Source organism: Oncorhynchus clarkii, chromosome 7 (genome assembly GCF_045791955.1).
Source record: "Oncorhynchus clarkii lewisi isolate Uvic-CL-2024 chromosome 7, UVic_Ocla_1.0, whole genome shotgun sequence".
Lineage (NCBI taxonomy): Eukaryota > Metazoa > Chordata > Actinopteri > Salmoniformes > Salmonidae > Oncorhynchus > Oncorhynchus clarkii.
Window position 1 is genome coordinate 85,328,317 of NC_092153.1, and position 17,021 is coordinate 85,345,337.

The 17,021-nt window shown below is 46.1% G+C and overlaps 1 protein-coding gene and 1 long non-coding RNA gene across 4 annotated transcripts in view; one reads left to right on the top strand and one right to left on the bottom strand.

Moving 5' to 3' along the window:
• The window catches only part of LOC139413943 (MAP kinase-activated protein kinase 2-like), a 56,689-nt gene extending 49,998 nt beyond the window's left edge, over positions 1–6,691 (bottom strand). Inside the window, exon 1 of one of the 3 annotated variants that reach the window (XM_071161832.1) lies at positions 5,740–6,691. In XM_071161832.1, coding sequence (XP_071017933.1) covers positions 5,740–5,985 — 246 coding nt within the window. In that variant the 5' untranslated portion in view covers positions 5,986–6,691. The remainder of the gene's footprint in view (positions 1–5,739) is intronic. The other 2 variants (XM_071161835.1, XM_071161834.1) reach the window with 2 other exon arrangements.
• LOC139413944 (uncharacterized) lies at positions 5,876–14,177 on the top strand. The gene is made up of 3 exons (XR_011634856.1): positions 5,876–6,058; positions 12,099–12,186; positions 13,100–14,177. It is a non-coding gene; the product is annotated as an uncharacterized lncRNA (long non-coding RNA).
• The last annotated feature ends 2,844 nt before the right edge of the window (positions 14,178–17,021 follow it).

Consider the following 17,021-nt stretch of genomic DNA (forward strand, 5'->3'; position numbering starts at 1 on the left):
GGTGTCATCGCCAGGTGCTCTGTCTAGAATGGTGTCATCGCCAGGTGCTCTGTCTAGAATGGTGTTATCGCCAGGTGCTCTGTCTAGAATGGTGTTATCGCCAGGTGCTCTGTCTAGAATGGTGTTATCGCCAGGTGCTCTGTCTAGAATGGTGTTATCGCCAGGTGCTCTGTCTAGAATGGTGTTATCGCCAGGTGCTCTGTCTAGAATGGTGTTATCGCCAGGTGCTCTGTCTAGAATGGTGTTATCGCCAGGTGCTCTGTCTAGAATGGTGTTATCGCCAGGTGCTCTGTCTAGAATGGTGTTATCGCCAGGTGCTCTGTCTAGAATGGTGTTATCGCCAGGTGCTCTGTCTAGAATGGTGTTATCGCCAGGTGCTCTGTCTAGAATGGTGTTATCGCCAGGTGCTCTGTCTAGAATGGTGTTATCGCCAGGTGCTCTGTCTAGAATGGTGTTATCGCCAGGTGCTCTGTCTAGAATGGTGTTATCGCCAGGTGCTCTGTCTAGAATGGTGTTATCGCCAGGTGCTCTGTCTAGAATAGTGTCATCGCCAGGTGCTCTGTCTAGAATGGTGTCAGCGCCAGGTGCTCTGTCTAGAATGGTGTCATCGCCAGGTGCTCTGTCTAGAATGGTGTCATCCCCAGGTGCTCTGTCTAGAATGGTGTTATCCCCAGGTGCTCTGTCTAGAATGGTGTTATCGCCAGGTGCTCTGTCTAGAATGGTGTTATCGCCAGGTGTTCTGTCTAGAATGGTGTTATCGCCAGGTGTTCTGTCTAGAATGGTGTTATCGCCAGGTGTTCTGTCTAGAATGGTGTTATCGCCAGGTGCTCTGTCTAGAATGGTGTTATCGCCAGGTGCTCTGTCTAGAATGGTGTTATCGCCAGGTGCTCTGTCTAGAATGGTGTTATCGCCAGGTGCTCTGTCTAGAATGGTGTTATCGCCAGGTGCTCTGTCTAGAATGGTGTTATCGCCAGGTGTTCTGTCTAGAATGGTGTTATCGCCAGGTGCTCTGTCTAGAATGGTGTTATCGCCAGGTGTTCTGTCTAGAATGGTGTTATTGCCAGGTGCTCTGTCTAGAATGGTGTTATCGCCAGGTGCTCTGTCTAGAATGGTGTTATCGCCAGGTGCTCTGTCTAGAATGGTGTTATCGCCAGGTGCTCTGTCTAGAATGGTGTTATCGCCAGGTGCTCTGTCTAGAATGGTGTTATCGCCAGGTGCTCTGTCTAGAATGGTGTTATCGCCAGGTGCTCTGTCTAGAATGGTGTTATCGCCAGGTGCTCTGTCTAGAATGGTGTTATCGCCAGGTGCTCTGTCTAGAATGGTGTTATCGCCAGGTGTTCTGTCTAGAATGGTGTTATCGCCAGGTGCTCTGTCTAGAATGGTGTTATCGCCAGGTGCTCTGTCTAGAATGGTGTTATCGCCAGGTGCTCTGTCTAGAATGGTGTTATCGCCAGGTGCTCTGTCTAGAATGGTGTTATCGCCAGGTGCTCTGTCTAGAATGGTGTTATCGCCAGGTGTTCTGTCTAGAATGGTGTTCTCCCCAGGTGCTCTGTCTAGAATGGTGTTATCGCCAGGTGCTCTGTCTAGAATGGTGTTATCGCCAGGTGTTCTGTCTAGAATGGTGTTCTCCCCAGGTGCTCTGTCTAGAATGGTGTTATCGCCAGGTGCTCTGTCTAGAATGGTGTTATCGCCAGGTGCTCTGTCTAGAATGGTGTTATCGCCAGGTGTTCTGTCTAGAATAGTGTCATCGCCAGGTGCTCTGTCTAGAATAGTGTCATCGCCAGGTGCTCTGTCTAGAATGGTGTTCTACCCAGGTGCTCTGTCTAGAATGGTGTTATCGCCAGGTGCTCTGTCTAGAATGGTGTTATCGCCAGGTGCTCTGTCTAGAATGGTGTTATCGCCAGGTGCTCTGTCTAGAATAGTGTCATCGCCAGGTGCTCTGTCTAGAATAGTGTCATCGCCAGGTGCTCTGTCTAGAATAGTGTCATCGCCAGGTGCTCTGTCTAGAATAGTGTCATCGCCAGGTGCTCTGTCTAGAATGGTGTCATCGCCAGGTGCTCTGTCTAGAATGGTGTTATCGCCAGGTGCTCTGTCTAGAATGGTGTTATCGCCAGGTGCTCTGTCTAGAATGGTGTTATCGCCAGGTGCTCTGTCTAGAATAGTGTCATCGCCAGGTGCTCTGTCTAGAATGGTGTTCTACCCAGGTGCTCTGTCTAGAATGGTGTTCTACCCAGGTGCTCTGTCTAGAATGGTGTTCTACCCAGGTGCTTTCCCCAGTTGCTCTGTCTAGAATGGTGTTCTCCCCAGGAGCTCTGTCTAGAATGGTGCTCTGTCTAGAATGGTTTTCTCCCCAGGTGCTCTGTCTAGAATGGTGTTCTCCCCAGGTGCTCTGTCTAGAATGGTGTTCTCCCAGGTGCTCTGTCTAGAATGATGTTCTACCCAGGTGCTCTCCCCAGTTGCTCTGTCTAGAATGGTGTTCTCCCCAGGAGCTCTGTCTAGAATGGTGCTCTGTCTAGAATGGTGTTCTCCCCAGGTGCTCTGTCTAGAATGGTGCTCTCGCCAGATGCTCTGTCTAGAATGGTGCTCTCGCCAGGTGCTCTGTCTAGAATGGTGTTCTCCCCAGGTGCTCTGTCTAGAATGGTGTTCTCCCCAGGTGCTCTGTCTAGAATGGTGTTCTCCCAGGTGCTCTGTCTTGAATGGTGCTCTGTCTAGAATGGTGTTCTCCCCAGGTGCTCTGTCTAGAATGGTGCTCTCGCCAGGTGCTCTGTCTAGAATGGTGTTCTCCCCAGGTGCTCTGTCTAGAATGGTGTTCTCCCAGGTGCTCTGTCTAGAATGGTGTTCTCCCAGGTGCTCTGTCTAGAATGGTCTTCTCCCAGGTGCTCTGTCTAGAATGGTCTTCTCCTAGGTGCTCTGTCTTGAATGGTGCTCTGTCTAGAATGGTGCTCTCGCCAGGTGCTCTGTCTAGAATGGTGCTCTCGCCAGGTGCTCTGTCTAGAATGGTGTTCTCCCCAGGTGCTCTGTCTAGAATGGTGTTCTCCCAGGTGCTCTGTCTTGAATGGTGCTCTGTCTAGAATGGTGTTCTCCCCAGGTGCTCTGTCTAGAATGGTGTTCTCCCAGGTGCTCTGTCTAGAATGGTGTTCTGTCTAGAATGGTGTTCTCCCCAGGTGCTCTGTCTAGAATGGTGTTCTCCCAGGTGCTCTGTCTAGAATGGTGTTCTGTCTAGAATGGTGTTCTCCCCAGGTGCTCTGTCTAGCATCGTGTTCTCCCAGGTGCACCATTCTAGACAGATACATCTTTACCTACCAATTAGCTTATTTGACCATTTTGACGTTTTGATTCTTTGTTGTAATTTTTAAACTATTCAAAATGAACTAGTGTCAATGTTGAATAATCACATATCACAATCCTACAATAAAAATGGGGAAGAGGTTCCATTTCCTCGTCTAGTTGTAACAGCTCCAACACTCCGTCCAGAGTGTAGTTTGAGAGAGAGATACAGTACATGGCTGCTCTAGTTTGGCCTATCACTGACCTGGAAAAGCTAGACCAGGATGGGCAACTTCAGTCTTCAGGGAACTTATTGGTCATGCTACTACCCCAGCTAACACATGAATAATCAATAATCAACCAATCATGATCTTCAGTTTAGAATGGAATTAGTTTAATCAGCTGTGTTCGCTAGGGATGGGGTAAAGGGTTACACCACTCTGGCCCCATGAGGACTGGAGTTACCCATCCCGGAGCTAGATACTGGCCTCACGTTTAGGTCAATGTAAGGCTGTTTTTATACAAACGCTGTTGGCTTTATAATCGTGAGAGGAATTGAACTAGCTAGTAGCTATCGGTAGCTAGTTATACCTAGGTAGGTTAGCAGACTTTTCTCAAAACAAACCAAATTGTGGCTAGCTTCTGGTCCCTCATGCAAAGCCTTTACAGTCAAATATCATTCCAGAAATGTTCAAATTAAAAATATGAATATATGGCCAGCATTATAAACCATTCCTCCCGTTGCTCCAGGGGATCTTCAAATAACAGAGAAATGCTGTGAAAACCAGCGCACTGCAAACATTCCAAAATGTTTAGTCAGCAGTGCTCGTTTTGTTGACATTTAGTCGCCACTGTAGCTCCTACAGCACCACCCTGGTGAGCCGTACGTAGCAGCAAGGCATTTGATTGGTTTGACGTACTTTGAGGAGTCATTGATTTTACACCGGGGTATAACCCCTCTTTAGCCGATTTCTGCCAGGGAACTTCCCCAGGCTTCCCGTTTTAGGGAAACCGGTTTCATGACGAGGCTATGACCAGACAGTGTCTCTCGCATACACACACACCTCTACCCCGGTCAGTCTGCTCTGCATGCCAGGGGACGTTGCCAGACAGTGACTCAGTGTAATGTTGACGTCAGCTACTGGCGGGAGACAAGCTGGCATGGCAGGACTTGTTCTAACCGTGTAAAGAAATAATTCATAGCTAGAACCTACTACTTCTGTCTTTCTACTGTCAGGGCTATATCGACTGATTGTGGTCTTTAGTCTGGACAACCATTAGTTGGATCAGATAACCATGAACGACTTTGACTATGACTTCATAACAGCGTTTAATGGTCTGGTTAGAAACAACATTAGCCTAACCTACGTCAGCCTTCTTCAACTGGTCCTGGACAAACACTAGATGTGCAGGTATTTCCTCCAGCCCGTCACTAAAACACAGGATTCAACTAGGCCTAATTGTTGTCTAACCCCCCCCCCCCCCCCAGGCTAAATGCACATAAACCTGCAGCGACTCAAATCTGGTCTACAGGGGTGTGAGGGGCCTAGTCAATAGTCAAAGGGATGGCCCGGGACGTTTTATCAATCTTTCTGTTGTGTTAACAAAGGCCACTTTTGACTTGTTGATTAACCAGACCTTCCGAGGATTTGTCAGAAGTGTCAAGGTGAGATTAGAGGATTTGTCAGAAGTGTCAAGGTGAGATTAGAGGATTTGTCAGAAGTGTCAAGGTGAGATTAGAAGATTTGTCAGAAGTGTCTGGTGAGATTAGAGAGCTTGACCAGGGTGACGCTCATGGAGTCAGCTAATGACATCACGCCACTGGTGCGTTCAGTTTGATTAAATGTTTGCGTGACGTTTCCTTAAAATGTTCTGCAACATTCTCGAACAGACTTACATTTGCACTGTTTGTTGGGTATGGCATTGTGTGGCTTGAAGCCATGAGTGATGTATTTAAAAAGGGCAGTGGCCATGGTGACAGCGATACCCAACCCCTCCCCAATTTTCAACTTGTCGATCAGAACACCACAGTATTCATTTAAATTTGAACTTTGTACACCATTGTTTCGTACTGAAAGCAGCCCAGCGTATAGTACAGTGATGACATCACAGCAGTATAGAGAGAGCGGAGTGATCAATAAGGCCTATCAGATCTGCTGCCCATCATTCTGTCTGCTGATCAATCATTAGAATGTGTTCTTAACTGACTTGCCTAGTTAAATAAACGGTTAACAGACAGGAGAGAATAACGAGAGGGAACGCAGCCTTTGTTCTCAACACACCTATATTTAAAATGTTGATTGTTACAGCAAACATGTCAGTTAGTTACTCTGTCAAAAAATAAATACATGACCAAGTCGCACTGTTTCAACAAAACTATAGCGGGACATTGAAAGTGTAGCTAAAATAACTTCTTATCCAACAGACTACTAGATATGTATAACAAACTTCCCCGTTAATCTATGATATTACCTTGAGGGCGTATTTGTCTCCGCTTTTCTTGTGGAAGATCTCCAGCACCCTTCCATTGATGCCGTGTCCCAGTACCTGACTGGTCACTTTGTACTCGTCCGTTATTGCGTTCTTCTTGATCTGTAGGGTCGGTTTCACATGAAACTGTGAGAGGTGACCCGAAGAGGGCGGGTTAGGTTGGCCCGCCGGGTTAGCTGGGCCCTGGGTCGGGGGGAACAGAGGCTGGGTCCCGGTGTTGGACATCATATTGGGTCAGCTCAACCAGACAATGACAGCACTTTTCTTCTCTCTCTGTCGGTCTCTCCTTCCTGGGTTACAGGTAGGTAGTTGGCTTCTGAAAGTGAAGTTGGATCCTCAACAACAACAAAAAAAAGGACAGCGAGTTTGAAAATAAGTTCGCTAAAAACAAAGTGTTCACGATAACGTTATAGTCCAGGTTGAAGTGGCTAAATAAATTAGCCCGGTTAGTTAGCTGCTTTAGGCTAAGCTAACGTTAGCTGAAATCCATCTCGGTGGTCCGTCCGCCTATTCCAGGTAGATTCAAACAGATTTCAAGCCGTTTCAAATTGTGTAGGTTAATGAACAACTATGGCACTAACTGCGAAGTTATATTTCAACACGTTACGGCGTAAGGTTAAAAAAAAAAAACTGACTTAAATTAAGAAAACACAAAAACTCAAGACATCAGAGTGCACACACACTCACAATCCCCGACTTTCCGATAATAGTTATGGTGCGTTCAAGACTACTGAGTTCTCTGAAAAAACGAGGTAATATCGTGACTTCAGTGATCTTTAGGTAGGAAAGTTGGAGCTCAAGGAATACCAGAGTTTCCGAGTTGGATGACTGTTAAAAAACTACTTTTCCCAGTCGTAACTCGTTTTTTTTTCCGAGTTTCCAGTTGCCATGAAATTCGTATTTTGGGGATTTCCGAGTTCAAAGTTCCCAAGTTGTCATGAATGCGACATCACACAAGGAGGGGCTCCTCTGATGACGTCATGGCACGAGATATGACGCCTGCTGAAATTTTCTGCGTTCAAAACAACTGGGAACTCGGGAAAAATAAGGTCAAATCATGACGCCAGTGATCTTTAGGACGGAGCTCTAGGAAGATGCCCGAGTTTCCGACTTGAAATCCCAATTTGGATGACCTTTCAAACTATTTTTCCAAGTTGGAGCTCGATTTTTCCCCGAGTATCCAGGTGTTTTGAACGCTCTGAAATCGGAAGTGAGATTTCCGAGTTCCCAGGGGTTGTGAACGCGGCAATTCTCCTTCAAGTTTGGTTAGCTGCAGGCCAATATGGCGACCGGAGTATGGGCGAGTGGGTGTGTCGAAAGGGTGGGTGTATGGAAAGCGAATCAGCTGATTGGGCAGATTTGTTGTCACTCAAGACCGTTTTGCGTGCCTGATTGGGGTGTTCCTTCCTTTTGAAGCGCTTCCTACTGTGTATCATCAAATCAAATTGTATTGGTCATATACACATGGTTAGCAGATGTTATTGCAGGTGTAGCGAAATGCTTGTGTTTCTAGTTCTGACAGTGCAGTAATATCTAATATGTAATCTAAAAATTCCCTAACAACTACCTAATACATATCAATCTAAGTAAAGGAATGGAATAAGAATATGTACATATAAATATATGGATGAGAAATGTCAGAGCGGCATAGGAAAGATGCAATAGATGGTATAAAATACAGTATATATAGTGCCTTGCGAAAGTATTCGGCTCCCTTGAACTTTGCGACCTTTTGCCACATTTCAGGCTTCAAACATAAAGATATAAAACTGTATTTTTTTGTGAAGAATCAACAACAAGTGGGACACAATCATGAAGTGGAATGACATTTATTGGATATTTCAAACTTTTTTAACAAATCAAAAACTGAAAAATTGGGCGTGCAAAATTATTCAGCCCCCTTAAGTTAATACTTTGTAGCGCCACCTTTTGCTGCGATTACAGCTGTAAGTCGCTTGGGGTATGTCTCTATCAGTTTTGCACATCGAGAGACTGACATTTTTTCCCATTCCTCCTTGCAAAACAGCTCGAGCTCAGTGAGGTTGGATGGAGAGCATTTGTGAACAGCAGTTTTCAGTTCTTTCCACAGATTCTCGATTGGATTCAGGTCTGGACTTTGAATTGGCCATTCTAACACCTGGATATGTTTATTTTTGAACCATTCCATTGTAGATTTTGCTTTATGTTTTGGATCATTGTCTTGTTGGAAGACAAATCTCCGTCCCAGTCTCAGGTCTTTTGCAGACTCCATCAGGTTTTCTTCCAGAATGGTCCTGTATTTGGCTCCATCCATCTTCCCATCAATTTTAACCATCTTCCCTGTCCCTGCTGAAGAAAAGCAGGCCCAAACCATGATGCTGCCACCACCATGTTTGACAGTGGGGATGGTGTGTTCAGCTGTGTTGCTTTTACGCCAAACATAACGTTTTGCATTGTTGCCAAAAAGTTCAATTTTGGTTTCATCTGACCAGAGCACCTTCTTCCACATGTTTGGTGTGTCTCCCAGGTGGCTTGTGGCAAACTTTAAACAACACTTTTTATGGATATCTTTAAGAAATGGCTTTCTTCTTGCCACTCTTCCATAAAGGCCAGATTTGTGCAATATACAACTGATTGTTGTCCTATGGACAGAGTCTCCCACCTCAGCTGTAGATCTCTGCAGTTCATCCAGAGTGATCATGGGCCTCTTGGCTGCATCTCTGATCAGTCTTCTCCTTGTATGAGCTGAAAGTTTAGAGGGACGGCCAGGTCTTGGTAGATTTGCAGTGGTCTGATACTCCTTCCATTTCAATATTATCGCTTGCACAGTGCTCCTTGGGATGTTTAAAGCTTGGGAAATCTTTTTGTATCCAAATCCGGCTTTAAACTTCTTCACAACAGTATATCGGACCTGCCTGGTGTGTTCCTTGTTCTTCATGATGCTCTCTGCGCTTTTAACGGACCTCTGAGACTATCACAGTGCAGGTGCATTTATACGGAGACTTGATTACACACAGGTGGATTGTATTTATCATCATTAGTCATTTAGGTCAACATTGGATCATTCAGAGATCCTCACTGAACTTCTGGAGAGAGTTTGCTGCACTGAAAGTAAAGGGGCTGAATAATTTTGCACGCCCAATTTTTCAGTTTTTGATTTGTTAAAAAAGTTTGAAATATCCAATAAATGTCGTTCCACTTCATGATTGTGTCCCACTTGTTGTTGATTCTTCACAAAAAAATACAGTTTTATATCTTTATGTTTGAAGCCTGAAATGTGGCAAAAGGTCGCAAAGTTCAAGGGGGCCGAATACTTTCGCAAGGCACTGTACATATGAAATGAGTAATGCAAGATATGTAAACATTATTAAAGTGGCCAATGATTTCAAGTCTGTATGTAGGCAGCAGCCTCTCTGTTAGTGATGGCTGTTTAAAGATAGAAGCTGTTTTTCAGTCTCTCGGTCTCAGCTTTGAGGCACCTGTACTGACCTCGCCTTCTGGATGGTAGCGGCGTGAACAGGCAGTGGCTCGGGTGGTTGTTGTCCTTGAAAATATTTTTGGCCTTCCTGTGACATCAGGTGCTGTAGGTGTCCTGGAGGGCAGGTGGTTTGCCCCCGGTAATGCGTTGTGCAAACCGCACCACCCTCTGAATAGCCATGCGGTTGTGGGCGGTGCAGTTGCCGAACCAGTTGGTGATGCAGCTCGACAGGATACTCTCAATTGTGCATCTGTAAAAGTTTGTGAGGGTTTTAGGTGACAAGCCACATTTCTTCAGCCTCCTGAGGTTGAAGAGGCGCCGTTGCACCTTCTTCACCACACTGTCTGTGTGGGTGGACCATTTCAGTTTGTCCGTGATGTGTATGCCGAGGAACTTAAAACTTTTCACCTCCTCCACCTACTGTCCCGTCGATGTGGATAGGGGGATGCTCCCTCCGCTGTTTCCTGAAGTCCACGATCATCTCTTTTGTTTTGTTGACATTGAGTGAGAGGTTGTTTTGCTGACACCACACTCCGAATGACCTCACCTCCTCCCTGTGGGCTGTCTCGTTGTTGTTGGTAATCAAGCCTACGACTGTTGTGTCATCTGCAAACTTGATGATTGAGTTGAAGGCGTGCATGGCCACACAGTCATGGTTGAACATGGAGTACAGGAGGGGGCTGAACACGCACCCCTGTGGGGCCCCAGTGTTGAGGATCAGCGAAGTGGAGATGTTGTTTCCTGCCTTCACCACCTGGGAGCGGCTCGTCAAGAAGTCCAGGATCCAATTTCACAGGGCGGTGTTGAGACCCAGGGCCTCTAGCTTAATGATGAGCTTGGAGGGTACTATGGTGTTGAATTTTGAGCTGAAGTCAATGAACAGCATTCTTACATAGGTATTCCTCTTGTCCAGATAGGATAGGGCAGTGTGCAGTGTTATGGCAATTGCATCGTCTGTGGACCTATTGGGGCGGTAAGAAAATTGAAGTGGGTCCAGGGTGACAGGTGAGGTGAGGTGATATGATCCTTGACTAGCCTCTTAAAGCACTTCATGATAACAGAATTGAGTGCTACGGGGCGATAGTAATTTAGTTTAGTTACCTTTTCCTTGGGTACAGGAACAATGGTGGCCATCTTGAAGCATGTGGGGACAGCAGACTGGGATCGAGAGAGATTGAATATGTCCGTAAACACACCAGCCAGCTGGTCTTCGAATGCTCTGGGCCGTCTTGGCCGGCAGCCTTGCGAGGGTCAACATGTTTAAATGTCTTACTCACATTGGCCATGGAGAAGGAGATCCCACAGTCCTTCGTACTGGCCGCGTCGGTGGCACTGTATTATCCTCAAAGCGGGCGAAGAAGGTGTTTAGTTTGTCTGGAAGCAAGACGTTGGTGTCCGTGACGTGGCTGGTTTTTATTTTTGTAGTCCATGATTTTCTGTAGACCCTGCCACATACTGTACGTCTCGTGTCTGAGCCGTTGAATTGCGACTCCACTTTGTCTCTATACTGACATTTCGCTTGTTTGTGCCTTTGGAGGGAAAAACTACAATGTTTGTATTCGGCCATAATCCCAGTCACTTTTCCATGGTTAAATTCAGTTTTGCGCGAATGCCACCATCTATCCACGGTTTCTGGTTAGGGTAGGTTTTAATAGTCACAGTGGGTACAACATCTCCTCCTATGCACTTTCTTATAAACTCACTCACGAATCAGCGTATATGTCGATATTATTCTCTGAGGTTACCCAGAACATGTCCCAGTCCACGTGATCAAAACAATCTTGAAGCATGGATTCCGATTGGTCAGACCAGCGTTGAATAGACCTTAACACGGGTACATCCTGTTTGAGTTACTGCCTACAGGAAGGGAGGAGCAAAATGGAGTCATGGTCATATTTTCCAAAGGGAGTGTGGGGGAGGTCCTTGTATGCATCGCAGAAGTTAGAGTAGCTGTGATCCAGATTTTTGCCAGCACGAGTACTACAGTCAATATGCTGATAGAATTTAGGAAGCCTTGTTCTCAAAGTTGCTTTGTTAAAATCCCCAGCTATAATAAATGTAGCCTCAGGATATGTGGTTTCCAGTTTGCATTGTCCAGTGAAATTCCTTGAGGGCCATCGTGGTATCGGCTTGAGGGGGATATACACGGCTGTGACAATAACTAAGGATCATTATTTTGGGAGATAATATGATCGGCATTTGATTGTGAGAAATTCTAAGTCAGGTGAACAAAAGGACTTGAGTTCCTGTATGTTGTTACAATTACACCATGAGTCATTAATCATGAAACATACACCCCCTTCTTCTTCTTCTTCCCAGAGAGATGTTTATTCCTGTCGGCGCAATGTATAAAGAATCCAGGTGTCTGTACCGTCTCCGACATCATACTATGAATCATACTACCAATAAAACCTAGCAGTAAATCCCGGAAATGGTTCCAATCGTTCTTTTACCATTCATTTTTCCTTAGGGGATTTTATAACTACTTCATATAAGGTCTGTGTTTCGCGTAGCCTTACCCCGGCGTGGCGTTTTGATAACCTCGCAAATCTCTATCGGACAAAGTAACTTTATATATTCGTCTGTAATTAGCCCCTAAAAACAAGACTAATTAGCCGCTAATGTGGCTAACACAGAACTACACATCTTGTCACAAGCTTTGATGTCATCCCTCAAGGCAAATTTCTCCATGCAAACTCATCGACAAGTATCAAATACCCTAGCAAGTAGTATAGATATTATAGCCTTTTTAGTTTCTCCTGTAAATAATTGATATTGTGTTTCTTGTGTGGTGTTGTTTTAGCATTTTTCAAATTACCTAGCTAGCTATCTTAACATGTTTAAAAAAAAACATTTTTTTATTTATTTCCCTCTGCCTTTGTAGCGAACTTGTTAACCTTAGGTCTCTCCGTCGATCAGAAGCAAGGATCGTACTGTGCTATCTACTCTGATTTGATTGTTTTCCAGCCTTTGTAAGTGAGAGGCATCGCTGTGATAAAATAAGCCCCGTTTGCTAGTTACTAACAAGGCATTTTGGTTAAGTCAAAGATCTGTGGTTAACATGGTGCTTAGCTAGTTAACCACCAACTGTAGTTACATGTACAACATACATTACCTTCTTTACAAGTAAAAAGAAAACCAGCATAGGCTAGAAGCATGACTGTTGTGACATTTTATATTGACAAGTCTTCAGTGAGCTAGCCTGCTACTTTTTTACATGGTGACATGCTAGCTACCGTTAGCCCACCAGAGAAGGGATATTTAACTCACTAGTTAATGTTAACTCACCGTTCATGTAGTCAGACTTGCTAACTAACGTTAGGCGGGCATCATGGCAAGGTTAGTTGGTTAGCTAGTATGTCACCACTTAGAAAAGTCTGACTACACGAATGGTGAGCTAATGTTAACTAGCTAGCTAAATATTGCCTTGTGGGCTAGCTAGTTAGGCACCTTGGTTGGCTAGTTAGCTACAATAGCTAAAGTTGGTTAGCTAGCTCACAAAGGACTTGTGGGCTCAATGTTTTCCCCATACAAAACACAAAAACTGTTTTGTTCCACGGCCGCATCTGTTGTTCATGACTAATCAAATTACCTGTGCAGTCAGATCGAAATGTCAGCAGGGATGGAAATTAATCTAGCCCGAGGCTAGTAATTTTCAGACTGGATAGTAGACAATGTGCCAAACTAGCCTGACACAGCTGTGAAATTTTGCCTTTACAAACATCGCATGTCACAGATTTATGACCAGAATGTAGAAATCGTCGTCGGCTGGCCAGTGTCCTTATGTTCCATCCCTGCATGCCAGTCCCTTTCAGACGTTGTTGTTACCATTTTAGTAATCAACTTAGCTAGCTAGTCAAAGTAAATAACAAATGTGTCTTTCAGATGGGTGTACCGGAAACCTAGTTACAACACTCTGCAGCTGCCAGTTTCCGGGTGGGAAAGAGAAATGTCCCTGTATTTACCAGAAAAGGCCGTTCATCCGCCAGAAGGCAGAAGAGGAAGATCCGGACTGTTGATTGGGAAACAGGAACTAAACAATGAGGCATGAGGATTGGATGTTGAGTGACCAGTTGTCACATTGTCCAATGCTTTTTCCGTCCAGATAAAGATGGTGATACAGCATTGGAAAAATACCTACCACTGACAAAATGTGTCTTTGTTTTCCAGTCCAACAACAGTGACATCCGGTGCCAGTGTGATCCAGTTGTAGAGGTTCAAGCCGAGGGACGGACAGATCAATAATTCATCGAGTATGATACAACAGCGTAAAACATTGGATTAGTAGATGCATCGAAAGTTGACATTGTCTCCTTTTCCCCATGTTTTAGAGACATGAGGCGTAACACGCGAAACATCAGGCTCACCCCAGGAGAAGCAGTGCATGATCAACGCCACTCTCAGCAAGGAGATCTGCTGGAAATGATCGTTCTCTAAGACATTTAAACATCACAGATAGAAATTCGCACACGATAAAATGCAACGTGGATTGTATTGTACTACTAAATGAAACTGAGGAGATGCACTCAGATCTTGGTGATTGAACTTACGTTAACTTAGACATAGGAGTGGTATGGTGGTATGGTGTTGATATTGTGTTGATATCGTGTAGTCATAGTAACCAGGAGTGGTATGGTGGTATGGTGTTGATATCGTGTTGATATCGTGTAGTCATAGTAACCAGGAGTGGTATGGTGTTGATATCGTGTAGGCATAGTAACCAGGAGTGGTATGGTGGTATGGTGGTATGGTGTTGATATCGTGTAGTCATAGTAACCAGGAGTGGTATGGTGTTGATATCGTGTAGTCATAGTAACCAGGAGTGGTATGGTGTTGATATCGTGTAGGCATAGTAACCAGGAGTGGTATGGTGTTGATATCGTGTAGTCATAGTAACCAGGAGTGGTATGGTGTTGATATCGTGTAGTCATAGTAACCAGGAGTGGTATGGTGTTGATATCGTCCGTATCTAAAGAACAAAAGGCAGTCCCTCCAGGATTTCGCAACATTTTTTCTGAATTTCTGCAGCCAAAAATGCTTGATTTTTCGGCAGCTTTTCTGAAATTCTGCGACACACTTCACAATGTTTTTTTGTTGCTGCGATAATTTCATATAAACCAGTAAAAGTCGTATGTGCTCAGTTTTAGGACCACTTTAAGCAGAAAACATCATACAAAAACAATTAAACATATAAAGTGCTCAATTGTGTTTATTTTCCTGAACAAACAACTCATAATAAATAACTCAACGTCATAATCCACTCACACCTCTCTTCTCCATCAGGCTTGGGGCTTGCTGTCAACTCAAGATGCACCTCCCATTCCCCCTCTCTCTCTCCCCCTCTCCTCTCCATCAGGCTTGGGGCTTGCTGTCAACTCAAGATGCACCTCCCATTCCCCCTCTCTCTCTCCCCCTCTCCTCTCCATCAGGCTTGGGGCTTGCTGTCAACTCAAGATGCACCTCCCATTCCTTCTCTCTCTCTCCCTCTCTCTCTCTCTCTTAAAAAAACAAATAGATTCAAAGCTGATCAATCACCTTTCAATTTGAGGATCGATATTTCTTTCTAATAAATTGTCTTCAAAATTCTTGAGATTGTGATTTTTTTCTGAAAAGGGTCGTAAAGGGAGATAAAGAACAGGACACGTAAGAATAGAGTTGTGGTTGATTATTATTCCATTTCTAATAAATCCTGAAAGATAGTTTTTTCGTGATCCGAATGAAGTTTTACACAGAGTTTAAAACGGCAAAGCTGACAAATTGCCCTCAGTGCTTTGAGCAGCGCTCTCCATAGACAGACTGGGGAGAGCAGAGTGCCCTCAGTGCTTTGAGCAGCGCTCTCCATAGACAGACTGGGGAGAGCAGAGTGCCCTCAGTGCTTTGAGCAGCGCTCTCCATAGACAGACTGGGGAGAGCAGAGAGCCGACCACCCTGCTGAAGCAGAGGTTAGGCTGGGGAGAGCAGAGTGCCCTCAGTGCTTTGAGCAGCGCTCTCCTTAGACAGACTGGGGAGAACAGAGTGCCCTCAGTGCTTTGAGCAGCGCTCTCCATAGACAGACTGGGGAGAACAGAGTGCCCTCAGTGCTTTGAGCAGCGCTCTCCTTAGACAGACTGGGGAGAGCAGAATGCCCTCAGTGCTTTGAGCAGCGCTCTCCATAGAAAGACTGGGGAGAGCAGAGTGCCCTCAGTGCATTGAGCAGCGCTCTCCATAGACAGACTGGGGAGAGCAGAGTGCCCTCAGTGCTTTGAGCAGCGCTCTCCATAGACAGACTGGGGAGAGCAGAGTGCCCTCAGTGCTTTGAGCAGCGCTCTCCATAGACAGACTGGGGAGAGCAGAGAGCCGACCACCCTGCTGAAGCAGAGGTTAGGCTGGGGAGAGCAGAGTGCCCTCAGTGCTTTGAGCAGTGCTCTCCGTAGACAGACTGGGGAGAGCAGAGTGCCCTCAGTGCTTTGAGCAGCGCTCTTCTTAGACAGACTGGGGAGAGCAGAGTGCCCTCAGTGCTTTGAGCAGCGCTCTCCTTAGACAGACTGGGGAGAACAGAGTGCCCTCAGTGCTTTGAGCAGCGCTTTCCATAGACAGACTGGGGAGAGCAGAGAGCCGACCACCCTGCTGAAGCAGAGGTTAGGCTGGGGAGAGCAGAGTGCCCTCAGTGCTTTGAGCAGCGCTCTCCTTAGACAGACTGGGGAGAACAGAGTGCCCTCAGTGCTTTGAGCAGCGCTCTCCTTAGACAGACTGGGGAGAACAGAGTGCCCTCAGTGCTTTTAGTAGTGCTCTCCATAGACAGACTGGGGAGAGCAGAGAGCCGACCGCCCTGCTGAAGCAGAGGTTAGGCTGGGGAGAGCAGAGTGCCCTCAGTGCTTTGAGCAGCGCTCTCCATAGACAGACTGGGGAGAGCAGAGTGCCGACCACCCTACTAAAGCAGAGGTTAGACTGGGGAGAGCAGAGTGCCGATCACCCTACTAAAGCAGAGGTTAGACTGGGGAGAGCAGAGTGCCGACCACCCTACTAAAGCAGAGGTTAGACTGGGGAGAGCAGAGTGCCGATCACCCTACTAAAGCAGAGGTTAGACTGGGGAGAGCAGAGTGCCGACCACCCTACTAAAGCCAAGGTTAGACTGGGGAGAGCAGAGTGCCGACCACCCTACTAAAGCCGAGGTTAGACTGGGGAGAGCAGAGTGCCGACCACCCTACTAAAGCCAAGGTTAGACTGGGGAGAGCAGAGTGCCGACCACCCTACTAAAGCCGAGGTTAGACTGGGGAGAGCAGAGTGCCGATCACCCTACTAAAGCCAAGGTTAGACTGGGGAGAGCAGAGTGCCGATCACCCTACTAAAGCAGAGGTTAGACTGGGGAGAGCAGAGTGCCGACCACCCTACTAAAGCCAAGGTTAGACTGGGGAGAGCAGAGTGCCGACCACCCTACTAAAGCAGAGGTTAGACTGGGGAGAACAGAGTGCCGACCACCCTACTAAAGCAGAGGTTAGACTGAGGAGAGCAGCGAGCCGACCACCCTACTAAAGCCAAGGTTAGACTGGGGAGAGCAGAGTGTCGACCACCCTACTAAAGCCAAGGTTAGACTGGGGAGAGCAGAGTGCCGACCACCCTACTAAAGCCAAGGTTAGCGGAGTAAACGTTTGAGTAAAACGCCACTCACGTTGATTCGTTCAGCGCTTGTCACAGTCTTCCCTGCTACCACTTCAGTCATGGTGATCTGCTGTGGGAACTGTTCTGACATTCTCATATGCTTCGCTGATTCCAAGTGACTGTCGACTTTCTCTAGTTTCCAAAAACAAAAGTAAGTGTCCAAGAAGTC